Source organism: Ceratotherium simum, chromosome 2 (genome assembly GCF_057802395.1).
Source record: "Ceratotherium simum simum isolate JZ-2026a chromosome 2, ASM5780239v1, whole genome shotgun sequence".
NCBI classification, from domain to species: Eukaryota; Metazoa; Chordata; class Mammalia; order Perissodactyla; family Rhinocerotidae; genus Ceratotherium; species Ceratotherium simum.
In genome coordinates this window covers 34796426-34823860 of record NC_141901.1, presented here as the reverse complement: position 1 = coordinate 34823860, position 27435 = coordinate 34796426, and the positions used below count along the sequence as shown (strand labels likewise).

Here is a 27435-nt window from a genome sequence, read left to right as displayed (position 1 = left end):
ATTGGAGGACTTGATAGGTTGATGAATATGATTAGGAATGGGAATACTAGTAGAATGAATGAGCTAGAAGGATTTCACATTGAGAAATACTATCAAGTCTAGTTTCTGAGTACTTTCAACTTTCTTTGAGACTCTTGAGTCTCTGCTATGAGCTTAACCTATATTTTCTTTTAATTTTAAAAATCTGCTTTCCTGTAGTCCACTTCTTATATCTAACTTGCTTAGTGTTTTCTTCTTTGGTTAATATGAATTCCAGGAGACCTGCTCTATTATTGCCATGTAAATACTAACCAAAATGAAGCTGGTATAGTTGTACTAATAGTAGACAAAATTGACTTTAAGGTAGGAAGCAGCATCAGAGGTAGAGAGGAACATAATGAGAAAAGGATCCATTCACGAGGAAGCATAACAATTCTAAATTTGTACACTCTAACAACTTAGTCTCCAAATATATAAAGTAAAAATGCCAGAACTAAAAGGAGAAAAGACAAATCCAAATCATAGTGAGAGATTTAAAACTACCTCTCTAAGTAGCTGATAGAAAAACAGACACAAAAATTAGTAGAGATATAGATTTGAACCTAATTAATAAACTGGACCTAATTGACGTATATAGAACACTGTACCCAAAAACTGTAGAATATATCCTCTTTTCAAGTGTTCATGGAACATTTATAGAAATTGACCATACACTTGGCCATAAACCAAGTCTCAACACAGTTTAAATAATTCAAATCATACAGCATACATTTTCCGACCACAGTGGTGGTTAAATGTGTGTCCACTTTGTAAAAATTCATCAAGCTGTACACTTATGATGTCTGAGTCTTCTATTAAATATATTTTCTTTTTAATATGACATAACCTTCCACTGCCAGTCATAAGTTCCCTCCATCAAGTTTCTATAATATCGATGCTATTTTATTTACCTTCTTGTGTTTATTATTCGTACTCGCATATACATCTCTAAATCCACATGTTCTTTTTTTTTTTTTTTTTTGGTGAGGGAGATCAGCTCTGAGCTAACATCCGCTGCCAATCTTCCTCTTTTTGCTGAGGAAGATTAGCCCTGGGCTAACACCTGTGCCCATCTTCCTCTATTTTGTACATGGGATGCTGCCATAGCATGGCTTGATGAGTGGTGCATAAGTCCGTGCCCAGAATCCGAACCTGCGATCCCCAGGCCGCTGAGCACGCGAACTTAAACCCTACGCCACCAATCCACACATTCGTTCTATGTGGCCAGCACTTTATATCTATTGTCCTAGTAAACTTTCACAACTATCTAAAGAGATAAGCCTTTTAACCCCTATTTATAGATAAGGAAAATGAGAGTTGGAATAGTTAAAAAGTAACTTGCAGTGACCACTAAGTCACACTAAGTCAGAACTGGAACTCAGAACTCTGATTCACAGCCTTTGCTCTTTATATAATAACATGCTACCATTCGTGAGTATTATTCCCAACTTTCTCCTTTTGCATTTTTTCCCCTGGGAATTACTAAACATTCAACATCTATTGAGTAACTCCTATATGCCAGGTTGTGGTTTAATTGTTGGCCATACAAAGATGAAATAAACAGTCCTTCCCCTTAAGAGCTTAGTCAAAAGGCCAAGAGCCATGCAAGTTATAATACAGTGAGAAGTGCTACAATAGAGGTGTATTCCTTATCCACTATCCTCTGTTTCTTGTGTCCTTCACGGAATTCAGTTATATAATTTTATCTGGTTATTTTTCTCCCATCTCCTTCAGTTCAAAAGCCCTCTGGATGAGAACAGCAAGTGTACTGCCAAATACATTCTTGTGATTCTTGTGAAATTCAGAGTGGTACAAAAGAGACTGGAAGTTTCCCAAACAGGGGAAATGATGAGTAAGGGCCAGGGTCAGGAAGGAGTAGGGTCTACTTAGGCCACTAAAGAAACCAGCCTGATGGGAGCAGGCACTGAAAGATGTTTGGAAAGGCAGGGTGACGCCAGATCCAGACTACAGACTGCTTGAAAGGCCAGGCCAACACGTGTGCTTGAGCCACTAGGGCAACAAGGACCTATTGTAAATTATCTACTTTGACTGATAAGATAAAAAGGTTATTTTAAGATTGTTCAGGCAGCAATGTTTCAGAAAGGCTGATATTAGAAGATTCTGAAAATCACTAGGCTAGTGAGGCTCAACAAACACCTTCTGAGAACTCATGTTCATTCCAGGCACTGGAGGTAAGGAAATGAAAGCCATTTCCTGCCTTTGAGGAGCTCACAATCAATTGGGAGAGATAAACAACACAAATGTAGTGTAGTAGATGTGAGGTCAACAGAAACTTAGGGTACATAAAGTGTGGTGAGAAGGAAGAGTCTAATGTAGCATGGAAAGGAAGGCAGAAGGACACAGAAGGGAAGGACACAGAACTGGCCTAAACTGGAACTCTTCAGCCTCCCCTGCTGAAATAGTTAGGTATGAGGAAATGGAAAGAGAACTTTAAAGGGCAAGGTAATGGGTTGGAACAGCCTATCAAGATTATGAAGCAAACAGGGAGATGAGGGAGAAAGAAGAATGTTCTCTTAGCAATGATCAAGCCAGAGGGCATGGTCATGTAATGGGCCAGCTCAGCTTACTTCCCGGATCCTCTTTAACCCTCATCAGCTAAACTGAAGAAAGCAAACAGTATGGGTTGGCAGGCCAGGAAGCACTCAATGAACCGAACACTTCAGAACTGTGCATTTTATTGTAGATAAATTATGCCTCAATTAAAAAAAGAAAAGAAATGCTATAATCAAGTTATAATACTTGTGGAGGGAAAAAAAAGACCAGAACAGTTAAGACTCAAAGAGGGAAATTAGGCCCCAGGAAAAATTTCCCAACCAGTCTGAGAACCAGAGATTTGGGTATTTGGGGAGAGTGACACCTACTATTTGCCAGACCTCGGGCTAGACTCTTTCATATATTCTCAACTTTACCTCCAGACCCAATGTCCAGCTAAGCTAAGACAGTAATGTTTTGTGATTAGCCCAGGGAGAGAGTGGGATAGCTCTGTGAGAGAAGGTAAAGAGCCTAGATGAATGGAAGATTTTATAGATTGTGCAGTGTAGACTGTGAGGTAAATGACGAAGGAGGGCTGGTACAGTCCAGAGGTCAGAAGGGAAGAGGAAAAGGAGGTGCGAGAAAGGCAAGGAATACAGTAAATGTCTTAAGGAATTTCTTTTTTTTTTTTTTATTGCAGTAACATTGGTTTATAACATTATATAACTGAAGGAATTTCTTCAGAAATCAGAAAATTGGGTCCATCTCTAACCCAGCTTTCTCTTCCACAAATAAAGGAAGAAAAATTTTACAAGTCAAACTTAAGAAGGCAAAACTCTGCCATTAAAATTTTTTGTGTGTGTGAGAGGAAGATCAACCCTGAACTAACATCCATGCTAATCCTCCTCTTTTTGCTGAGGAAGACCGGCCCTGAGCTAACATCTATTGCCAATCCTCCTCCTTTTTTTTTTCTCCCCCCCAAAGCCCCAGTAGATAGTTGTATGTCATAGTTGCACATCCTTCTAGTTGCTGTATGTGGGACGCGGCTTCAGCATGGCCGGAGAAGCGGTGCGTCGGTGCGCGCCCGGGATCCGAACCCCGGGCCGACAGTAGCGGAGCACGTGCACTTAACTGCTAAGCCACAGGGCCGGCCCCCGCTGGATTTTTAAATTTATTTATTTATTTATTTATTTTGGTGTGTGGGGGGCTGGGAGAGTAGATGAATGCTGGAAAGAGAAGGACCCAGGGCTGAACTGAGGTCTAGATTAAGATCAGAACAGTTTTCAGTCCACCTGACAAATTTAGTGCTTCTAATACTTGATTAAATGCTCTTTATTTGATGCTTTTGTGTGCACAGCACTATAAGGAGTTGCCCAACCCAAAAAGTCAGCCCCTTCATCACCCTTAGTCAAGGTGCAAGTGCGGGTGGGAAGGAGGCAATCAGTAGGCCATCTTCTACCTAACCTTCTTGCTGTAACCATTCTCTATAGGCCCCTGCGTAGTTGCGAGCCCTGTGGAGACAAAGATGGGTGAGGGAAGGACAGGCCCAGGAGGCAGTCCCTAGTCACTGCCCAGCTAGCAATTCACACCTTCCCCATACACCCTTCGTACCCCGTGTATCCAAGGCCCTGTGCCAACTGTGTGGCCTGCAAGCCCCGCTTGCCCAAGTGACAGAAGAAAATGAGATTCTCATCTTCCAGTTTTGGCTTCTCGGTGGAGTACAAAGCCTGGAAAGCAGCTGGCTCCATCTGCAGGGCACTTTCCAACTCAGACACTAGGAGGAGGAGTCGAGGATAGAATGGAAAGCCGGCAGTTGGGCAATCTCAGGTGAGGTTAGGCCTGGAAGGACTGGGTCCTGGTGGTCGAACAAATCTCCAGGGGGCCCCAAAACAACACATGGTGGCCACCAGCCCCCAACTTCAAGGACAAGATACAGCCTACCCACCCAGGAAGTCAGCCAAACTACCTTTGAATAGGAGCCACTTCCTGAGTTGTGAGGAGGAGAGGGCGGACTCAGGCATCCAGCCTTGGTAGGGGAGGTCAACCATAGAGAAGGTGGTCGGCCCCTTCCTCATGGCCTGTTATCCCGTCAAACTGGAAGGGCCAGTTCCACTGCCAGGATCTGCCTCCAATCAGCCATTCTCTAGGGAAGCTTAGCGGGGTGGGGGCTTAAGGGAATGCAGGACACCCATAACCAGAGCCTTTCCCATGCCATCCTGCATGAAGTCCCATTAGCTAAGACGTCCCCGGACTGTCTCTACTCCACCACCTGGGCATCCCCTCTCAATCCCATACCCGGGATGTTGAGCGCCCCAGGGATGGTCCCAGCTGCCGATTCTTCCCGAGATCTCACATCGATGAGTCGGGCCCGGCCCGAGGCTAGGAGCGAACGGAGTTCAGGGAGCGAGACTGTGGGCACTGAGGAAGGGGGCACGAGAGTCTTGAGGGGAGCGGGACTACAACGCCCGGCTGCCACGGCTCCCTTCACCTGGAAGCATCCCAACCCGGTGGGGGAGTGCGTGAGGACCTCTCAGCCACGCCCCTCGGTGCCACCCTCCGCATACACCCCCACCCGGGGAGGGGGGGCTCTACGCGCCCCCGAGGGCCACATGTAGGACAGGGCGAGGTCCCAGGTCTCCCCCGCAGGTACCTCCAGCCATGGTGCGCGCCACGATTGCGAGTTGCAGGAACGCGGTCCCGGCCCGCCCCCTCCGAGCCTGCAGCATCTCTCCCGCCCTCCAGAAGCCGAGACCGGAACCGGAAGCGAAGGGACCGCCTCCCGCACTGCCCCTTCAGCACCTGTGAGGGTGCAGTAACACTGGCCCTCCAGAGAAATCTTTGCGGTTGCCCGGTGTGGGCGGGCAACGACACACTGGTCTGGCCCAGGTACTAGAACGCAGAGTAAGGAGTATAGGAGCAGCACCCCACCCTAATCTTGGCCCAACCCTTATGGTCAAAGTGCAACGTGCCCCCTCCCTTCCGCCGTGGAGCCCATAAAAGGAGGAAAAACAGGAGACAACTGTGGCTCTGAACATTTTATCTTAAAAAAAAAAAAAAGAAAGAAAGAAAGAAAGAAAGAAAGAAAGAAAGAAAAGAAAATAAACCGTCCCCACAAGGGGGAAGGCCCCAAGTGGGCCCCTGCCTGTTGTTCTCCCTGGCTCAAGATTTCTGCATAGGCCTTAGCTGCTTGCTGGCCAACCTCCTCTTCCTGGGGCAGCAGCCACTGCTAAGGATCCTTTCCCCCACTTCTTGCTAAAGTCTGTTCCCCAGAGTCCTCAGGTGCACATCTGAGCTCCAGGGAAAGGAAGAACCAGTGGAAGCGCCAGAGTCCTGGGGCAAGCCTTGTCAGCAGACCCTCTGCTGGCACCCTAAGCAAGCACAGGGCAAGCCCCCCAGTTTAGTGCGTCCAGTATCCAGCACGGAGACAGCACATGCATTGTGCAAAAGGAGCACAAGGACCCAAGGGCTGCATGGTGGGGCTGGGCAAGGCTGTCAGCGCACGTCCACGTGTGTGTGTCACACCACTGCAGGCTGCTCTATCACAGGGCCTCGGTTCAAAGACACGCCTTCTGAGCTCCCCCCAGTCCCATGCCAGAAGTGGACAGTGAAGGAAAGGGGCATGGGGTTAGCCTGTTGCTCCTGGGCTATCTGCAGTTCTCAGAAAGGGGCTGGTAGGCCCAAGCCCCCATCGTTAGTTGCTGTCGTTCTTGATGACGACTTCTACTCCGTGGTGCCGCAACTGAGCTCGCAGCATCAGATTCTTGTTTTTAAGATCTTCCACCTAACATGGGAAGGAGGCAGTAAGGGGGATGGGTAGAAAAGCGGGCACAGACAAGTTCCTGAACTTATTCTGACATCCACTGGTGAGAGGAAAAAGATGAAGCCTTCTCTATGGAAAACAAAGCAGGGAATCCCAAACTGGGTCAGTGGCCATGGGGGTGGAGGAGGGCTATACCAAGGATAGGGGTCTGACCTGCTGTCGAAGCACATCATTGTCCAGCTGCAGTTGGTCAAGCCCCTGCAGTTCTTCAGACAAACGGTGGTTACTCTGTCGAAGTTCCTGGATATAATCACAGGCTTTGGATAGAATTCCACCTTTACTCTGCAAGAACAAGCCAACAAAATGAGAACTAGGATATAAGATACCTGGCTTGCTTTCCAAAAGCACATTCACATTTTGGACCTCATTTTCCCCCAAGGATGGTAGTATAGCATCTCCCAGGGATACAAGAACCTCAGAGAGAGAAGAAAAGACTACTGCCATGTGCGTCCCCTCTCTACCATTTCTGGAAGCAATACCAGGAGACAGAATTCAGGCATCCTGCCCACTACCAGGGTCTTTCCATGACCTGGCCAGACTTGGTGCTCTCCATGGAGCAGTCTGGGATGATCTTAGACAGCTGCACAATCCAGTTGTTAATCTTGTCTCGGCGGCGGCGCTCCACTGTAGGGCAAAGTGGAGGACAAGGTGACTCAGTGAGAACTCACCATAGGCCCATGTAAAATGACCTAACCTCCCCTGCCTCAGACATCACTGCTGTCCCCAGTCCCACCAGACAGTTGCTAGCTTCACATCCAGATCGTACCTACCTTCATTATGCTGAGCCCTGCGTTTCTCATCCCGAGTCGTCCGGGGAGCTTCTGACTTCCTAACAACAGAGCCCAGGGTGGCCAGAGTGAAGGAAGGACAGAAAATAAGATTGGAGTTTGGGATAAGGAATTACACAAGATTTGGCAGGGATCAAGACCACTCATGGTAACTGAGAAGAAACAAGGGTTACTCACGGGGAATAAGGGTGGGTCCTGGGGGCAATGGAGCGCTGGCTTCCTCCTTGCAACACTTCTTGTGGTGACATCATCACAAAGAACTGACCTGTGAAGATGCAGGGCAGGTTCTGTCAGGACATGGGCCTAGGAACCTCCCCAAGCTCTGAGGCCAGGGGCCTGGGACCCTACTCTAAAAAGGACGTACTTCCTCCTGTTAGAAGGGCAGCCCCAGACTCACTGCCTGCTCAGGTCTTACTGATCATTAAAGGGTCATGAGTAAAGGCCCACTGCCCACCAGACGTGTCCCACAGCCTGTCCTAGCCCCTCCAGCCAGCATCCTCACACAATATCTCACCAGTGCCGGGAGGGGTCGCCTGCCCCAGTAGTGCCTCTGAGCCCTGGGTAGTAACAACAGCTGCTGTACTCCCCGATGTAGTACCCCCTGCCCCATCTCCCACTGCAGTGCTGGGGAAGTAAGTATAGTGCGTCTCAGCAGCTGTCCCCTCTGTGTCAACTGCATCATCACTGGTGAACGCACCCTGGATCACCGCCTGGGAAGGGGAGCAAGAAAACAGAGTCTAGTGACAGTCAGATACTTCCCACTGAACTACTCTGCAGCTTCTATCCCTTGGGGGAGAAATATCCAGAAACGGAGAACCTAGTGCCTTGGAACAAGGCAGCCTAGATTCCTCACCATCTCTAGCCTCACCCCCATCCTATTGATTCCCTTCTTCATCTTACTACTCAGAGCTCTAGTCCCCTCCCCAGCCCATACCCCTGTACCTGGGTCATAGATTGAGTGGCAGGGTAGCCACTGATGGCGCCAGTCCCCTCAGTCTGGCCATCCAGCTGCCCCTCAGACACCTGGATCACCCTGTACATCACCTAGAAGCAGGGAGGAAAGGGGAAGGAGAGGAAGAGAGAATAAGAGAGTAAGTACTGGGGATCTCAGGGCCCCTCATAAAGCTTCTTGAGTAGGGTCCCAAAACAAGAGTCCTTCAGAGACATAGATTCAGCCATTTCCCCTTCTTTATCCATACAGAGGTTTCAGCATAGCCCCTACCCCACCCCACTCTCTACTCCAAACCTCTTACTCTAAGTCACCCCACCAACAGTCCACATTTTCACCTCATCCTCCAAGCCAGGTCTCCCCACGACAGGTTTGATTACCTCCCTCAATCCCAACCCCAGGTAACACCTGCAGCCACCTGGCCCCCTCCCTTACCTGGCCCCCATTCTCAGTTCGGAAGACGTACTTGACGTTGGGGTCAGGGAAAGTGGCAGCTGACTGGATGCTGGCGATAGCCACACTGGTGGGGTCCTCCCCAGTTGCCACCGCACCTGAATTAAAAGAGCAAAAGAAAAGTCTGTGAGTTACTGCCTTTCTCCCTCTGTTCCACTTGCATGCCATTCAAAAGGAGAAGGGTGCACAGGAGATGGGCCGATGGGGGAGGGGGAGAGGCCACAATGGGCTCTTGGTCTCAGGTCTGTTTCTACCACTCACCTTCCTGAATCTGCACTGTCCCCTCTTCCGTTTCAGCTGTTTTCTGCTGCCTGTTTGTGAAGGGACAAAAGGAAGAATAAGGGGAGAAGTAAAAGAAAAGCTCACTGGCCCAGTAACATATGGCTCTCAAACTCATTGGCATTCCCAATAGATGTAGGTTAGGTTAGAAAAACAGGTAGTATTTCCTGAGTGTTTACTGTATACATGGGCACTAGCTAAGCACTTAACAGGCACTATCTTACTGAATACTAAGAACAGCACTAGGAGGTAGGTAGTGCTACTTGCATTTTATAGATGGGAAACCAAATCACCCAGCTAGTAAGTGATGGAGCTAGGGCCTGAATCTAGGTCTGCCTGACTTCAGAGCCAGTGCTCTTAGGCATTTTGTACTCTCCCAGGCCTCCCATCTCCCATCCCAGACCCTACCTCTTCTTCACTCACCCCTTCATCTCTCTGTGAGGGGGCACATCCGAGGAACTGGTCCTTCTTTGGAAGTCTTCGTATCTCCTGCCTCTCAGACCTGAGTGCTAAGTCCTGGTAGAAATCAGGGAGTCTGCAGTGAGTCTAGGAAACTGAACAGCCCCCGTTTCTAGAACCTTGGCTCCATGCAGACACAGCCAGGAACATAACCCAATCATCTGCAGGGGACAGTCAGCTTCCTCCATTATGATGCTGAGGGCTACAGTGATTGAAAAAGCAACTCTACAAACAGTGTTCTTCACCCCTCCGTTATCACCCAACTCCTGGTGGAGAGGGGATAATTATACTGGAAAACTGAGAAACAACGTATTTCGGCATGAATTATTATTAAAGCTTTTATGATCTGCCATATCATGGGGATTAGGAAGGGCCATGTTTAGACCACCACTGTCTATGAGACCTTGGGCCTCATTCCCCATTCTACTGACAGGGCTCTAGTTTTGGGGTGTCCAGATTTATGTCATTTGTTAAAGACCCTAAAGCCCAAGTGTATCATCTTCAAGCCTTCTATTTTATTCACCGAGCCTTCCTGTAGAACAACACAGTTGCTAAAATGTTGCCATGACAACTCCAAATCAACTGAGCCTCAGCAAGAAGGGAAAAAACTCCAGGCTCAGGGTTTCGAAGAAGAGACAATGGGGGAGGAATCCATCTACAAGGTGCCTGCCTTAGGACCCTGACACCCAACCAGAGGACAGGAAAAACCAAGGGCCGAGCAGATATGCCTCCGGAAAGAAACAGCTACATAGTACAAAGCAATAAGGTAATCCCGACACGAAAGAGGTGAGATTTTTTTTAAATTCTCTACCCATAAAGTCCCCCAAACCTTTCTTATTCAAGGAAAATCTTCAGCAGATGAGCCTTGGAAAGCCCGTATCCAAAGAAAGTGTTAACCGAAAAAAAAAGGGGGGGGGGGACTGAAAGTGAAACTGTCCGGAGGAAGTAGCGTTGCAAGAAGATCCCAGTCCCTAAGGGGAAGTAGCACTAGCGTTTCGGGACCACCTACCTCTCCATCCTCAAACCTGCGGAGGAAGTGCCCCTCCAGACCTGACGCGCTGCCTGCAGGAGGAGGCAATGAAAGAGGGCAGGGCACAGGAGGCTTCTCTATTGCCCACAGCTGTCAGCTAGGAGCAGCTTCTGGGTGAGGACACCCAGCAACGGGGTTAGGCTACTTATTCAAATCTTAGTTGGACATCCGGAAGCATTTTCTGAGCATTAGGGATATGCGACACGGAAACCGGGATAGGATGTTGTGGCGTGCACCCTCAGGCGAGGGAAGGCCCAGCCAGAGTCCTTGCTAAGGGTGGACACAAAGGGAAAAATACTCAAGTCTCGAAAGAAGTCAGGCGCCTAGATCTTGCCTGAGAATGCGCCGTCTCCCTGCAGGCCCACCAACCAGCAGGCGCTTAGCCGCTGACCGGCGGCCAGGCGCGATCCCGGGAGCCCACGCCGTGACCCGGCCAGCCCCGCTGCGCTCACCCCGCGCCCGCGCTGCTCCCCAGAGGAGGCAGGAAAGCCAGCCCCGGGCTCGGCGGCCCCGGGGTCCCCGGCCCGCGGCTGGCAGCGCAGGAGGGCGGGGACGTGCGCGCTCGGGGGCGGGGAGTGAGTTCGGCCCACAAAGAGGGGTAGGAGGTAAAGAACCGGGCACGGCCCCGTCCCTCAAAACAAAGGCTTCCTCCCCAGGAGTGCCCTAACCTGAAAAACTGAAACAAAATCAAGGTTGCCCCGCCCTGCCGGCGCATCCAGTCTCCAGACTCCGTCCGGTCCTGCACTCACCGGCCACGGCCGCCCCAGCCGCCAATTTTCCCCGACCGTATTCTCCCTCTCCGGACCTGGGTATCTCCATGAACAGCTGCTCATGCGCACTTCCAGTCCGCGGCCATGTTGGTGAGGGGCGGAAGTGTCTCTGTTGACCCGCCCAGCCCACTGAGCCTCTGAGCCGCACCACTTCCGTTCGCTCCATCTTGATAGGGGCTGTAGGTGCGGAGTTGGGGGCGTCTCTGGGGTCGGGAAGAAGCAATTTGCCGGGACCGTGGGGGAATGACGCTGAAGGCCTGGTCTGTTTCTGCAAGAACGGGAGAAAGTCGACTAAGTTGTGCTGTCTTTCTGCTGGACACGGCCATTTTAGTTCAAGGAAAAAGGAATGAGGCCAGCTTAGAGCAAGGGAGGGACGTCGGACGGAGGCGCCATCTTTAACAAGGGCTATTTGGGAGGCCGTCTTGGATCAGGACACCTTTTTGAAGTGTCTCCTATTGGAAATTGGGACATATCTAGGCATACATAGATCTGGGTGTGTTCCTTTGTATTAGCGTCAGCAATCACTCTCCCAGAGACCTCCAAGGCCTCCAGTTTTTGTGACGCTCAGTTTCTGTGAGAGGGATCCTTATTCCCATTCTTCTCAGTCAGGACCTACCCTTAATGGATTTGGAGTAGTGTGGTGTAATGGGAAGAGTTCAGACTCTGGAGCGAGACAAACTCGGGTCTCAGACCTTTCTCTGCCACTTCTTACCTCTGAGATCTTTGGCAAACCTTTGACTTAATTAGCTTTAGTTTCCTCATCTGTAAAGTGGAGGTACCAGTACCAACCTTACAGAATTGTTAGGTGGACTGAATAAAATCAAGGGCATAGATTCTATGCACGTAGACTACCTAGCCTTTACTGGCACATAATGAGCATTATGTAAATATAAGTTTCTCTTCCCCATTTCCTCACCACCATGAACCCAGCTCTAGTTTCTAGCCACAGGTCTCCATGACAACAACTGAGGAAGAGCAGACAAACAACAAAAGTAGAAGACAACGATTGGCCAAACTTATGAAAATGTGATACCTATCACCGGAGACTTTAATAAGAATAATGAGACTTCACACTATTTACATGTAAAAGTACAACTTTTATTCTGAGACATCACCCCTTACTAGAATGGGACCTGTAGCCCCAGCCTATCTGGAGAAGCAGTCCCAGAGCCTTAGTGACTCCATTTCCCTTCCCTGAAATAGGAGGAAGTTATTCCAAAGGAAAAAGGAGAGGCCAGAGAGATCTGTACAGGACCTCTCATCCTTAATGTGACCAGAGGCAGAGGGTGGAGGAGCTGGAAAGGGGGTCAGTCCCTCCAACAAACACCGAGGGCTTCAAAGAGCTTTCTGGACATGTTCCTCCTAGTGTGGAGCTAAGAGGGTCAGGAGGTATCCAAGAGCCCAAGAGCAGAACAAGGATGGGAAGCTCTAGAACTGTTTGGGTGTAATAGTCTCTGACCTGGCCCTGTCCTCCCCACCTCCACCCTGGGCTTGCATGAAGAGAAGTTCACAGCCTCAGAGGAGGGCAGGAACTTCGCTGGAGTTCCCCCTTCTTTCTTCACTTTGAGAAACCTCTAAGTTTTCTGCCTGCTCTTTGTTCCCTTTGGCCAATGACCTCACTCTCTGGGAACAGGATCTTGGTGACTTGCTTGGGAATCTCCTAAAGGATAAGTGCTTTGTGTCTGAGATAAGCTCAGGTAAACCAACCAAGGCAGTGCCTCCCACAGTCAAAAAGAGAAGCTGGAGGGCCAAAGCCTATAGAGTTGGGCACTATAGCTGCTCGGGCTGCAGAAGAGACAGCTAGTCAGGGACCCCAGAGATTCAAGACAACTTACTGTCCCCTTTGCCCAGTACTCTGGTCCTAATCACAGTCTCTCACCTTTCCCAGGGTTAGCCTGTGTTTCAAATGCATAGGATCGGCGCTGGGGGGGCGTAAGGGGGTCAGGGGGCTGTGGTTCTCTGGGGGGAAGACTAAGCCGACTCCGGGGTCCAGACCCTTCTGTGCCTTCAGATTGGAGTTCCAGGCAGCTAAAGGGCCGAAGAGAATGAGCAGGGATCATGCTACAGGGGGAGGTTCTGGGGTTGAGGCTGTAGTCCTCACTCCCAGTACAGGTCTGGGTTCGCCGAATTCCCTGAGCCTCAGTCCTCTGGCGGTCCCGGGCCAGGGCCACAGCAGCATCAAAGGAAAGACTGCCCCCATTCCTCCAAGAGGATCGGGAGGCTCGGGACCCCCAAGCCCTTTCCCGAGGAGTCCCATCAAGCCGGCCAGGCCTCGGGCATGGGTTTGCTGGTGCCACATGGATCTTGCTACACATTGCACTGGGCATCTTGGCGAACTGTGGTTTGGGGGGCACCACAGGCACAGAGCGGACCTGTTGGACCTGAACCAAGGTGGAAGCCAGGCGCATGCCCACACCTCCAGCTGAGCCAAAGGGACAGGGGCACAGATTGCAGCCCTCTGGACTGGGCTGCCCCTCAGGCTCCATCTCTTCTGGCCGGGGTGGCTGTGGGACTGCCTGTTCTGTCTCAGAGGACTGGGCATTGCCCTCTTTGGCACTATCAACCTCCAGGGACTCTACATGTGACCCTTCAGGGAGGGAGGCCTCTTCTAAATGGTCACCTCCAGCCCTCTGGTCTCCCTCAGCCTCTCCATCCCCACTCTCTCGTTCCTTGCTCACCTCCCCTACTCCTCCTTCAGCTGCTGCGTCCGGGCTCTTGCTATCTTCACCATCTCCTTGGTCTTCTCTTGCCTCTTGGTCCCCATCCCCACTCTGTCCCTTGACCTCATCCTCTCTGCCTCCGTCAGCTTCTTGTTTGTGTACGACTTCCCAGCTCTCCTCAGCAACTTGGTTTTCGCGGGCCCTGTGCTCTGGGTCCCTTCCAGCTTCTACCTGGGCTTCCTCTCCTTCCTTAGCCTCTTCCTCTCTCTCAGTCTTTCTTTCCTTCTCCTTGTCTTTACCCTGCCTTCCTCCTACTTCCTCTACACTCTTAGCTTCTTCCATACTCTCATCCTCCCACTGACCCTTGGACTCCTCTCTCTTGGCCTCTTTCTCTTCTCCACTCTCTTCTCTCAAGTGGGCCATCATCTCTTGGCTTCCCCTAGCCTCCCTTTCTTTCTCACCAGCCTCTCCATCCTCCACCTCACTCTCTGGACTCCCCTCAGCCTCCTCCCTGATATCCCATCTGCTTCCAGGCTCAGCTTCTGTATCCTCTCCAACTTCCCAGCATGCTTGCTCTCCCTCAGCCTTTCCTAGAGCCTCCTGTCTTTCACATGCTGCTACCTCTTCTTCTAGACTGCCTGGACCCTCCCAGGTTGGGGATTTGGGCCCCAGAAGGGGACTTAGGTCATCATAGGCACTCAGGAAGACTTCCTCCCCACTTTCTTCCTCTGCTTCGGGCCCCGGGTCAACAGAGTCCAGGGAACAGCAGCTGGGAGCCAGGACAAACTGCGCCTCATCCAGAGACAGGTCATCCAGGGGCGGCTCCACGGAGAACTCCTCCACCTGTAGACACACATTATGGCTCAGGACCAGGTGGCCCTGTCCACCCTCTGGATTCTTACCACCCCCAAACCCAGCACAGCTCCTCCTTACCTGAGGCCCAACTCCCAGGAGCTCCTCCAGGTAGCCCATCCCAGGGTCGTCCTCCCCAGGGGAGAAGGCTGCTCCTGCTGCTCCTGCCTTGGCTACCTCCCCATCCTCCGCCCCCACCCACTCCGGCTCTGAGCTGCTTGAGTCCTCTAGGAAGGAGAAGGAATCCTGCACCTCCTGGGACAGGCAGTCCTCCAGGGCAGGGGCCACGTCCGCTGGGCCTGAGTCAGCCAGGGGACCTGGGACTGGACTTGCCTCCGACTTCTCATCTGTTGAGAGAGAGGTGTCCCAGGAATACAAAGGTCAAGACCAGCCCTGACCCTTTCCAATGTGGGTCTTCCTAGCATTGCTACAATATGGCCCTGGTACTCCCAGCATAGATGCTCCATGTGGCTGATCCTTTCAGACCAATGTCCCTAACTATTGGCTCATAGCTGCCTTTACTGAGCTCCCACCAGGTGCCAAGCACCTTGCTATATATTTTACAATGCATTATCTTATTTCCCCCACAAAACAACCCTATAATATAGGGGTTTTATCCCCATGTTACATTTGAGAAAGCTGAGACTCAGAGAGATTTGTCTAAGATCACCAAAACAGTAAGTGGCACAGCCAAAATTTCAACTCAAGTCTACTTAACTCTGTAGCCCACATCCTTACCCACTACCCTGTGCTGCCTTGGTACTTCTCATCAGTGACACTTCAGGAACCGGAGTCAGAGCAAAGATCAGATCCCACCTCCACCACCTCCTACCTAAATTAATAGCAAATTGCTTAACCTAGGTCTCAGGTTCCACTGCTGTAACATAAGGATAACCACCATACCTGTGTCATGAGATTATGAGAAAATGAAATAAGCTAATGCCTGCGAAGTCCTTAACACAGCACTTGGCTCATAGTAAGCCCTTGATAATTGTTAGCTATTAGTATTAATGTTATTATTGTTATTACCATCATCTATTATATATTCCCACCTTGTACATAGTAATCCCTGCTATATGTGTCTGACACAGACCCCCATTCTTGGGTATATCAGTGATCTGAAGGCTGCCAGAGATCCTCTCCCCGTGAATTTCACACAATCTGATAATATTACTGGATTCCCCCAACCGCAAATCCAGGGAGGCAGTTGAAAGTAAAACTCAGCCCCAGGGCTGAGGCCTCTGCCCTTCCCAGGGCAGATCCCCAGCATCAGAGCTTCAGCCTAGAGTTCTAGTCCCCTCTCCTAATCCTGGGTATTCCTTGGGTCCTCACCTGGGGGGCCGGGGCCACGGCCAGGGCCAGAGGCAGGGCTTGTCCGGGGCTGTAGGGCGGGGCACTCAAGGCCACGAGTGAGTCTGGCCAAGGAGACGTTAGAGATGATGTTTGGGGGCACACTGAGGATAGAGGTGATGTGTAGTGGAAGGTTGACATTGTAGGGATCTGATATGTGGACACCAGCACAGCGCTCTGCACGGCTGCTGCCCCCAGCACGGATCGCTGACCGCCCAGCTCGTGGTGTGCCTGGCTCAGAGCTCGTGCAACCCAGTGCCTCTGCCTCAGGCTCCTGTTCACCTTCTGCTGCCTCCACAGAGTAAGTCTCCAAGCTCTCCGGCAGCAGCGGGCTTGGCCGAGGGCTGCTGGGTCCCACCAGCCCCTCTGGCTCTGTGGAGGAGAGAAAGGTAGGCAATAGCCTCAGCGGCAAGGGGCCTGGACACCTCAGGAAGGCTCTGGAGAATGACCCCTGCTTTCTCGAGCATGAGAGGAAGGACAGCCTGGGAGGCACCAGGCCCAGCTTTCCTTGACCGCTACTGCAGACCCTTCACAGCCAGCAGGTTAAAGATCATCGCACCTACACAGTCCTAGAAACCCCCTTCCCTCCCTGCAGATATAGTCACTGGCCATCACTACTGCCCCCAACACACACACACATGCACCACCCTGTCCCTCTATGTACACTCATATGAACACATCCATAGATTAAATAAGCTCACCACTGTAAACCTAGCATCCAGCACTGTGGCTAGTGTATAATAGGGACTCATTACATACTTTTGAAATTAGTGAGCACACTTGGCCACACATACAAACACACACACACACACACACACAGGAATGCGCACACAGTGGTGTCCTCCATAATACTGTTACTCCCGTGCAGACACATCCACAGACATGCTCCCACACAGATGCTCACAGGCACACACACACCCACACACACACACATACACAGGAGTGCACACCTATACTCACCATCACTAGCCCCAGCCACAGCACTCAGTGAGTCCATGCTCTTGGCTGGCCGCAGAGTCCCCTTATCGGATTTGTCCTCTGCAAGACAGGGATGCTTATAGAGCCAGGGCCTGGCACACCCTCAGCAGAGCTCCCCGTACATCTCCCCAGACTTACCCCTGTCCTCAGCACCCCGCAGAAGTTTACGCTTGGTCTCATGGCCAGAGCGACCCAGATTGAAGATAGATCTCCACTTCCTGACCTTCAAAGACCCCTTCCTCCTGGAGGGAATAGAGAAATCACTGGGGTTGAGGCCTGGTGGTCAGTGCAGGGGAGGAGCGTCCAGGAAGGAGGCCTTACTTGTGCTCTGCAATCTCAATGATAGTGTGGTAGGGCCGCATCTGTGGGGGGCCATCGCCAGCCTGCAGGACGCTAGGCAGGTGGTAGGGCAGGGACCTGGGCATAAGGTCCTCAGGGCTGCCTGATGCCCGGGCCCCCGGAAGTGATCGCCATGCACTCTCCACCTCACCACCTAGGAAAAAAGAAGTATTGGCCAGCCAGGAACAGAGATGAGAGAGGGCCCTCAGGTACCCAGCTCCTCATTGTACCCTCCCACTCACCAACTACCCTGTTAGGGATATACTCAGAGACCTCTGGAGACACACCCTCCATGTCTAGCTCCTCAAGAGGGAGTCCTCAGGAGCAAAGAGGGCAAGGAGATCCCAGGACATTGGCCTGGTGGGCTGGGGGTGGAATGATCAGTCACTAGCCTTGAGAGCCAGGACAATGATTAATAGGTCAAGTTACACCCTGGACTGAGAGCAGAAGAGGACTGCTTAAGTCCTGACTGCACCATTATCTCTCCAGGGTCTTCTCCATGTGACCATAAGCAACATCTCTCTATAAGACTCTGTTTTCTCATCTGCAAAACGGGGAGACTGAGCTAGATGATCTTTCAGGCCCTCTATAACTCTGACATGACTCCCCAGACAAAGAGTGGTGATGTGGTGGGCAAGAAGGACACTGACCAGAGAGGGCAGCGCCCCCAAAGAGCTGGTTCACATGCGTGAGGATGAACTCGACGACGATGGATTGCACACGCACCTCCATGAAGGCTGCTGTCCCATTGAAGCCTGAGGCCTCTATGTCCTTAGACCTGTGGAGACGTGGAGTTGTTCTCCCCTTGGACCCACCACACTTCCCCATCTGACTTCTCCCTAAAAGTACCTTATACCGTTTCCCCTGCATGCCCTTGACCCCACCTCCCCCTCTTAAACCATATGCATGATTCAAGTCTCAAATGCCATTTCCTCCAGGAAGCCTCCAGGCCCTCCTCAGGATTAAGCTCTACTTCCTTTGCACACCAGGGTGCCTTGTTTATAATGAATATCAGGACTTCTCATAGTCCACCTTGCACCACAGGAAGTGATATGCAGGCCAGTTCTCCCATAGACTGCAAGACATTTGCTCAACAAACATTTGACAAGGACCTGTCCTGTTCCAGTCCCTGAGCTCATATACAATGTAAGAAAACTCAAAAACCCTGCCCTTAGGGCCTTTACTCAAGCTCAGAGAAGGGGCTCAGGTGGGTGAGCCCATCTCACTCAATGTAATCGTGAACCTTCCTCTTTCTCACTGGGCTCCATGAGACCCCATGCCTCTCTCCAGTGCACCCACACAGCCACACCCCATCCTGGAGTAGCCTCCTGGGGCTAGTCTCTGTCAGGATCCCCACACACTGCTCACGCACGTGCCCACCTCAGCAGGTTTGGGGCCCACACGATGGCCAGGTTGCGGGCGTGCATGTTGGTCTCGGCACTGAATGAGGCCATGTGCACCAAGTGCCGCATGAGGAACTCCAGGGTCCTGCAGAAAGGGGGTGTCATGGGGCAGGGGTCACACAGGGAACACCCAGGGCAGGAGTAGGGCTGGGACCCGGGAGCTGGAAGAGAAGGGACAAGTCAAGGCCCCAGGTGGAGAGAGAGCCTGGGCTGTGTGGGGAATCAGGACTCTGGGTGGGGAGGAGCCCCACACACCTGTAGTTTGGGACAGGGAGTTCTCGAAGCACTTCTAGGATCTTGACCAAGCGCTCAGGCTCCAATTGCACTGCCACGGCCTCCTGATTAGGGGGAAGGGTTCAAGAAGCAGGAGTCAGTGACCCAGCAGTGCGCTTGCCCACTCCCCAGAGCTCTGAGCCAAACTCTCAGGAACAATGTGTGCTGTACCCCACACATCCCTCACCACAGGTCTTCCAAAGTGCCCTGACAGAGAGAGCTCAGAATATGGGGCCCACAAGACCTGCAGCTGAATCTTGGCTATACCACTGAATAGCTTTGTGACCTTGAGCAACTCACTGCCACTCTCTGCCTTAGCATCCTCATCGGTAACAACCTGGTGCTGGAATACATCAAGTGGTCCTACCCTGTGGGTGCCCCAGGGGCTGTGGAGTTATCCCAACGTGTCCAGGAAGGCCTATGCCCGCCCATACCAGCCTGTGTGGGCTGAATGGCATGTAGCTGCTGCTCAGGATCTCTACATGCTGCTGTGCGCAATAAAATGCGGCTTATTTAAAAAGTGTTACTCAATTCAGGATAGCATTTTTGTCATTTGTTTTCTTACTCAAAAGATCTTCAGCTCATGGAGGGGCATGCTTGAAAAAGTTTTGACTTCTAAAAAGGATTTTCCTTTTCTTAAATGTAGGGAAGCTCTGGTCTAGGTGATTTCCTAAGGGCCTTCCAGCTCTGACCACCTGGCCTCTAGTCTCCCCGTCTCACCCCTGTGCTGTGTGCGATCTGCAGACCTTGGGGAAAGGAGGGAGAATGAAGAGAAGAGGGACAGGGGAGGGCAGAGGTTGTGGGGCTAGGAGGTTTGTGGGGGAGAGGTCTTTTCATTTCCATGTGGTCTCTGTCATTCAGGATCACTAGGACTCTGTCTGGCATTGGACACACCTGGGATGTCAAAACCAGAGCAGCCACCCCCTCAGCCTTCTTTTCCACCCCCCTGCCTCTCAACTCACAGCAAACTTGTCGTAGAGCCGGTAAGTGAGCAGGGGGTCTGGCAGTTCTCTGAAATAGGCCTTGCACAGGGAGGAGACACAGTGAATGTCCTGGAGGTAAACATCTCGCCGCAGGTCTGGCTTCCGCTCTGCCTCAAACTCCTGCCTGGGGAGGTGCAGAGTGGTCAGGAGTGGTGGGAGTCAGGGGAAATGGGGGAGAGGTGGGAGCTGTAGAGATGGATTCCAGGCAGGGTCAAGGGTCAACATGCGTGGGACTTGGAAGGAGAACATTGGGGCGAGTATAAACATGAGGCAGCAAGTATAAGGCGTTGTATATGTTGACATGTAGAGTGGATGTGAGGAAGGGTAGGTGGACAGGTAAGTGGATCTGTGCATGAACAGGGATGCATGTCAGAGAGCTGGCTGCATGTGTGAGAAGCAACGTAGGGGTGTGTAGGAGTCAGTAGAAGTACGGGAGAGGAGACTAAATGTGTGTTTCTGCGTACATGTGAAGATGGATGAGTGTAGCTCTTAGAAGGAAACATAAGTGTAAATCTTCATGACCTTGGATTAGGCAACAGTTTCTTAGTTAAGACTTCAAAAGCACAAGCAAACAAAGAAAAGATAGACAAATTGAACATAAAATTACAAACTTTTCTCTGTCAAAGGATACTATCAAGAAAATGAAGACAACCCACAGAATGGGAGAAAATATTTGCAAGTCGTAGATCTAATAAGGGCCTAATATCCAGAATATATGTAGAACTCTTATAACACAAAAAAGACAACCTAATTAAAAAATGGGCAAAGAATTTGAATAGCATTTCTCCAAAGAAAATATACAAGTGACCAATAAGCACATGAAAAGATATTCAATATTATTAGCTATTAGGGAAATGCAAATATAGATGAGATATCACTTCACACCCATTAAGATGGCTATAATAAAAAGACACACAGTTACAAGTGTTGGCAGGGATATGAAGAAATTGAAATGCTCATACATTGCTGATGGGAATGTAAAATGATGCAACTGCTATGGAAAACAGTTTGGCAGTTCCTTAAAAATTCAACAGAGAGTTACCATATGATCCAGCAATTCCACTCCTAAGCACATACTCAAGAGAATTGAAACCATATGTGCACACAAATACTTGTACACGAATGTTTACAGCAACATTATTTATAACAGCCAAAAGGTGGAAACAACCCAAATAGCCATCAACTGATGAATGGATAAACAAAGTGTGGTATAGCCATATAATGGAATATTATTCAGACATAAAAAGAAATGAAGTACTGGTACATTCAACAAGTGGTGCATACAACAACATGCAGGAACCATGAAAACATGCTAAGTGAAAAAAGCCAGACACAAAACATTACAACGATATGATTCCATGTATGCGAAATGTTCAGAAGAGACATAGAGAATTAGATAGTAGTGATGGTTGCACAACCTGTGAATACAGTAAAAACCACTGAATTGTACATTTTTAAATGGTGAATTGTATGGTATGTGATTCATATCTAAATTTTTTAAAATGCTAAGTGGGTGTATGTGAGAGTGGTGTATGTGGGAGTGGAGGGGTCTGTGTGTGTGCGTGCACTAGCCTAGGGGAGTGAGGTTCATGGTCTCAGTCTTTCTTGAGGAGACTCTAGAGCTCCTCCCTTAGTACCTAGCATCTATGTTTCCTTCTCCCCATGTCCCCTCACCACTCTGGCTCCCTGACCTTCTGGCCACAGAGCCTTCCCCGCACTGCCTGACTCACCGAAGCTTCTGGATGTTGGAGGAGACCCCTGAGAGGCGATAGATCCCATCCACCACTCCATACTCCTCCACAAACTCTGCACAGCTCCTTAGCACCTGGGGCACTGGGGACACAGATGGGGCAGAGAAAGAGAAATCAGAAGGTCCGGGAGGTCAGAGACCACAGGGGGTCAGGGAAATGGAAGCATCAGGGAAGGAGGTTTGGGGACAAAGCTCACAGAATAAAAACTTGACAGAAAGATCCTTATGGGGCATCAGCTCCAGCCTGCCACCCCTCTACAATATCTCTGCCCATTGGGTCTGGAGCCTCGGCATAAACCCCTGAAGGAGGAGGAGCTCACTGCCTCTCCACAATGCGCATTCCTGTTAGAAAGTTCTGCCTTTGTTGAACCAAAATTTGTCTCTCTGTAATTACTAGTTGCTACTCCAGAATTTTTAAAGGGGCAGCAATCTGGTTGGAAGGGGACTCAGGGTAAAGGGCTGGTCTTGAAAGTGCATTTATATAATACTTCACATAAAATAAAGGAACATCAGTTGTCCCAACCAACTTGGAACAGGGCTGCTGGGGATTATTGTGAAGCACCCCCTCTGGTAAGCAAGTGCATGGATATTAGATCTGTCATGGGAAGGTACACAAAATTGTGACAGACTTTCAAATAGGTCAGTTCAGGAGAGAAGCACCTATGTGTCAAGACTGTGCATTAGGTATTCTAGTCCCCATTTTACAGGCAAGAAAACTGAGGATCAAAGAAGTAACGGGTGCCCAGTATCACCCAGCTAGAGTCAGTCTTCAAATCCAAGAGTGCAAAAAGCTGTATTATGTCTCCCAACTCCAGACCCCATCCCCTGTGACTAACCTGTAAGCTCCTTAAGGACAAGATCAAAGTGTGACCCGTCTTGATATTCCTCATATTATCTGACATGGTGTCTCAGACATGGGACACTCTCAAAAACCGTGTGTGGAATCCCACCTCCACAAGGCCACATAGTTGTATCTAAGCACTTCCCTGCTTCAAGTCCTTTGCTGCATATACACCCTCATCCACCCAAACTTCATTGCTTACCTTACCAATACAGAATAAAATATAATCTCCTAAGCATAGTATATAAGACCCTTCACAAATCTGGTCCAGCTGCCATTCCAGCCTCAGCTCCAACCAACTCCCCAAAGAGTCCTATGATCTAGTCCTTTGCTACTCCATGAACAAGCCTTGGTACCATCACTCCTGTTATTCCCTTGCCTGAAATGCCCTCCCCTCTTTCTCTGCCTGGTGAACTCCTATGCATTCTTCAAAACGCACCTCAAACTTCACCTCCAATTCTGAACTCTTTGCTCATCTCTTCTTATGGTTCCTACAGTCCTTCGTTTATATCCGTGTTATAGTACTTGTTACATTTTGTTACGATTAGTTTCTTTTGTATCTATACCTTCTGACAAATAGTAACATCCTCTCCAGCATCTAGCACAGTGTTGAAATAGAGCAGGTGCCCAATAAATGTTTATTAAATGACTCAATGAATTAATCAATCAATTATGAGGATTGGTGACATCCCTTGGAGATTTCATAAACAATATTGCCTAAGACAAAACATTGAGTCCTATTAACTGAGACTCACCAGAGAAATCCATCTCATGTGTCAGTGTCAGAAAAGCTTTGTTACTTCTAAGCCATCTTTTTGTTTTCTTATGGGCTTTATAAGTCTTCTGCCTAATTGTGTTTACTTCTTTACTTTAACCACTAGAAGCTCAGATCCCACATCTAGGAACCATAGAAAACTACTTGATATGCATTTCTGGGTACTGATCTTACCCTTCCTCTTGCTTTCCCTTCAACCCAATTCCTTCAGTCATTTATTCTATCTTTTTGTAAAGTTTTGTGTTTTGGAAGTCATCCATCCCAAGCCCATGGAATTAAGTAAGATGGAAATATGGAATGAAGGAAATAATCAATAAATCCATTTTAAACCCTCCTCATATGACCTGGTGTCCACATCCTTTGCCCTCCTGCACCCCAGAGCGAGGACTTGGGGGAGACAAAGGCAGCACCAAGGGTGCATAATTTAAGATAGCACTCACTCTTAGGGTTGCACAAGTGGCAACTGTGCACATGCACGATCTTGACAGTGAACGCCTCCTTAAGAAAGAGGCACCTAGGGCACTTGCCCAGCCTTGAGAATGACAGCTTCCTTAAATTTTGCACCCCAGTCACCTCTCTTGCCTCACCTTAGACCTGGCCCTACAGGTTGCCATCCATCCCTTCAGGACCTGTGCCCATTTGCCAGGGTCTCCCGACCTCAGGTTCCCAGCACTGAATGCAGAGATGGGGCAGGTCCTCCTTGCTGCTCTACTCTTGGGTGCCTAATGCTACACCAACTCTTTTGGCCACCGCATTTCTCAGTTGACTCATAAATAGTCCACTGTCACCTAAACCCCAGGTCCTTTTCACATGAACTGCAACCAAGCCAGATCTTCTCTATCCTGTCCTTCTCTGTTGATTTTGAACCTCCAGAAAAGGCCCTTAAAGAAGGGATTTGAGAGCCTAAGGAGTCAGAGCGATAGAGGAAATGAGTCAAGGAGATGAGGGAAGAGATAACAGGGTCAGAGAGATAGGGGAGTCAAGGAGATAGAGATCAGAGAGATGGGGTCAGAGGTAAAAGTTAGAGACAGGATTGAGGTGATGGAGTCAAAGGGATGGAGACATCAAGGAAATGGGGGTGGGTCAGGGAGGAGGACCCAAGGCTTGGGGACCTGGAGAATCAGAAGCCTGAACAAGATAACAAAGAGATAATGATTAGGAAAAAGAAGGACTCAATACATACAGGGCTTGGGGAAGGAGCAGACCCACCTGGGGCAAAGATCTGGGAGAGGGCAGTGAGATGGAACAAGGGTGTCAGGATAGGGGAAACCAAGATAATCAGGGAGGACAAACTAACCAGGCACACAGATCTCCACTGGCGTGGGCTTTCATTTTTGCTGGGTCTTGGGTTAAAGAGAGAAGCCGTAACCAGCCTCTCTTTGTCCTTCCACTCTCCACCTGTCTGTGCCAGGAGGAGCTGGGGGACGGGGAGATGGCTGCCACTGCTGCACTGGTGCCCAAGATTACACCACCCTGGGGCTCCTGTGAGGTTCTGATGAGGGGCAGGAGATGCTTCTCTCCTGCTCTGGGATGCACTAGGATCAAGACCCAGCAACCAGATGTCTATCCCTTCCAGAGAACATGCCCCTCACCAGCTGGGAATGCAGACAGGGGCCAGGAAAGGTTACAGGAATGGGGTCTGGGCTGGATGTGGGTTCAGTGTTTCAACATGGGGTTGGCAGGGGGGCCCCAGGGAAGGGCAGCACCAGGATGAGGAGGCTGAACTGAAGGTTTGCAGAGAACTGGGGGAAGAACATTAGCTTCAAATAAATCATGTGGGCCTTGGCCAAGAGTCATCATTCTCAAGAGGAATTCCTTGTAAAGGAGTCAGCCCTGAACTGGCAGCTGGGTTCTGCCCAGTGAGAAGAGAAAGGCACAGAGAAGACACTTCAGATGTTTAACACTCTTTCTTGGGGCCCTAGCTTTCCCTTAACAGAGGCCAGTGGGGATGGGGGCCTCTAGGGGAGGAGAAAAGGGGAAGGAGGTGTCTGGGGACCTGGGGGCGGGGCTAAGAGCAGGAAATGAGCTGGGAACCACCATCACCCTCCCTCCGCTGCAGGCACCACAGCCCAGAGCAGAGGACAAAGAGGAAATGACAGATTGGGGTGGGGTGGGGGTGGGGGGTAAGAATCGTGCCCTTCTCTGGGAGGAGCTTGAAGTGCCAAAACCAAGCTGGGCTGGGCAGCTGGGATACCTGCATTCAATTTCAAATCAAATCAAGAAATTTGTTGAGTGGCTACTCCATGCAAGGATGAGCCCAATGTTGTCACTGGCCTGCTGGTTTCCAAGCCCCGTCCAAAGTAACTCAGGAAGGAGCTGGGCAAGCCCCACAGACAGCCTCCACACCTACTCTCCTATGCACCCTCCACCCTCATCTTCAAACCAGGACTCAAGCCCTCTCTCTTACTCTTCTGGTATTCCCCGTTTCAGCAGCTTTTCCCTTGGCCCTCCACTTTGAATCCGTTTCTCCTTTGCACAGGGAGAACAAGAGAATCACAGAGACTGAAGGAGGGGGCTATCCCCACCCACATCCTCACTTGTGGCCCAGCAAGTCTGCAGAGGGGCCAGAGCCCCGCAACCTTGTCCCTGCCTCTCCTCCAACCAGGAAACCCCCGCCTCCCAAGTGCCATCCTCAGACTCTCCGGGCCCTTCTCCTGTCTCCTTTCTTTCAGGCCCAAGGACTGTCCCTTGCCCCTCCTGCTGCTCATCTCCTGACCCTATCCCCTCAGCCTCCCTCTCCTGTCCGCAGTAGTCACCCCTCACCTCTGTTTCTTCTACCTCTCCAGGTCTCCAGTCTCTCCATCCTCTCCCCTTAGTGCTCCCTTGGTGCTCCCATTCTCATCCCCTCAGCCTCCCCATCCGCTACCCTGCCTTCTTCGCCGAGCCACATGTCCTGCCTTACCTGTTCATCGGCCTCCTGGGTGGTGATCCCAAGCCACTGCCCCTTTTCCAGGAGCACCCAGAAGCTGCTTCTGCCCCTCAGGCTGGAAAAGCTCCGCACTCCCCACCCCCAACAGCAGCTCTAAGGGGCCTCCTTACCCTCCTGGCCTGAGTGTTGCAGGTGCTCCTGCAGGTCACACCCAAACACCCGCTCCTTCGAGCTGCCCTTCTTCTTTCCTTTCTGCCGAGACTTCATGGCCGGAGCCCCAGGGCTCTGGCCCAGCCACCTCTGTCCCCCAAGACCTTTGCCCTACCAGTCCCCCATGGGATCCCAAGCCAGCCTCTGGGCTTGGCCCGGCCCCAGGGGGGCAGGGCTCCGAACTGGGGGTGGAGGGTGGCCTGGGCAACGGGCAGCAGCTCCTGCCTCTGGGGCCCCGGCCACACGGAAGTGGCTGTGGAAGAGGAAGCTGCCAGGACCCTGGCAAGAAGCTGTGTCTCGTGGCCGGCCTGGCACTCGCCCTTGTCGCCCCGCTCAGCCCTGGGGGGGCAGGAAGCTGTGCAGCTCCTCAAACCCGCTTCCTGTTAGAGCATCTTTGCAACCACAGGACCTGGGGTGGGGGAGGTAGCTGACATTCACATCCTCACTCACGGCTGGGACTTCGCTCATTGGTCAAGTGGAGGTGATGTCAGAGCCCTGGGGTGGGGTGGTGGCGCCTGGGGCGTGAGCAGGTGACTGAAACCCTTAGAGACCAGAATTTCGGGGGTCTGAGGTAGAGACTGGAGGCTGGCCTGGGAGCATGGCAGCACAGGGCTGTGCAAAGCACAACCAGGAGGGAGGATGCCCAGGCTCTGCTCCTGATGGGGCCAAAATCTCAGTCAAGTCACATTACTTTGCTGAGCCTCAGTTTCCACACATGTGAAAATGAAGGGAGTGGTTAGATGATCTTTAAATTTTTCCAACTCTAACATTCTGTGGAACTCATTTGAGTTTTAGTTTGTCTATAAAAACTGTGCCCTGCTGTCCACCTCCCAGGCCTGTTGGGGGAGACCCCAACACAGTACGGGATTTACAACACGGCAAACTAAGGCACTGCCTATCCTGGAAGGGGCTCTTAGCTCCACAGTCCTACCCGGAGACGCTCAGAGACAGTTGAAGCTTGTGGAGGCCACTTCTTCCCCCTCTCCCTCCGGGCCACAGGCATCCTGACTCCTCTACTTGGGACCACAGGGAGGATGGCGCTGAGACAGAGAACATAGGAGTTCAGGGCTCACACGGTTCAGGAGGCAAGACA

General features: G+C 50.7%; 3 protein-coding genes across 11 annotated transcripts; all 3 read right to left on the bottom strand.

The window, feature by feature from the left end:
* Positions 1 to 3825: 3825 nt before the first annotated feature.
* On the bottom strand, positions 3826 to 5452 carry TSTD1 (thiosulfate sulfurtransferase like domain containing 1). Its single transcript, XM_004443703.3, has 4 exons — positions 5162 to 5452; positions 4807 to 4929; positions 4123 to 4285; positions 3826 to 4022 (listed from the first exon to the last, which is right to left on the bottom strand). The coding sequence occupies exons 1-4, from the start codon at positions 5235 to 5237 to the stop codon at positions 3971 to 3973; spliced, it is 414 nt and encodes a 137-aa protein (XP_004443760.1). The 5' UTR covers positions 5238 to 5452; the 3' UTR covers positions 3826 to 3970.
* A 79-nt stretch (positions 5453 to 5531) lies between these two features.
* USF1 (upstream transcription factor 1) lies at positions 5532 to 11149 on the bottom strand. Of its 7 annotated transcripts, none has more exons than XM_087440620.1 (11): positions 11039 to 11149; positions 9209 to 9316; positions 8783 to 8832; positions 8504 to 8619; positions 8062 to 8163; positions 7634 to 7829; positions 7297 to 7384; positions 7102 to 7160; positions 6861 to 6955; positions 6485 to 6613; positions 5532 to 6292 (listed from the first exon to the last, which is right to left on the bottom strand). In XM_087440620.1, exons 5-11 carry the CDS (start codon positions 8158 to 8160, stop codon positions 6203 to 6205), a joined length of 756 nt encoding a protein of 251 aa, XP_087296746.1. In that variant the 5' UTR covers positions 8161 to 8163; positions 8504 to 8619; positions 8783 to 8832; positions 9209 to 9316; positions 11039 to 11149; the 3' UTR covers positions 5532 to 6202. The 7 variants fall into 7 exon arrangements, with proteins under 7 accessions (XP_087296746.1, XP_087296751.1, XP_004443715.1 ...); XM_087440625.1 differs by having other exon boundaries at positions 8535 to 8619; XM_004443658.3 differs by having other exon boundaries at positions 9224 to 9316.
* A 986-nt stretch (positions 11150 to 12135) lies between these two features.
* ARHGAP30 (Rho GTPase activating protein 30) lies at positions 12136 to 26706 on the bottom strand. Of its 3 annotated transcripts, none has more exons than XM_004443660.3 (12): positions 26303 to 26706; positions 21628 to 21730; positions 19877 to 20021; positions 18897 to 18979; positions 18619 to 18726; positions 17889 to 18016; positions 17221 to 17392; positions 17038 to 17141; positions 16882 to 16959; positions 15904 to 16293; positions 14653 to 14918; positions 12136 to 14562 (listed from the first exon to the last, which is right to left on the bottom strand). In XM_004443660.3, the coding sequence occupies exons 1-12, from the start codon at positions 26397 to 26399 to the stop codon at positions 12925 to 12927; spliced, it is 3312 nt and encodes a 1103-aa protein (XP_004443717.1). In that variant the 5' UTR covers positions 26400 to 26706; the 3' UTR covers positions 12136 to 12924. The 3 variants fall into 3 exon arrangements, with proteins under 3 accessions (XP_004443717.1, XP_014635147.1, XP_014635148.1); XM_014779661.2 differs by having other exon boundaries at positions 14824 to 14918; XM_014779662.2 differs by lacking the exon at positions 26303 to 26706 and having other exon boundaries at positions 19877 to 20017; positions 21628 to 21706.
* Positions 26707 to 27435: the final 729 nt, after the last annotated feature.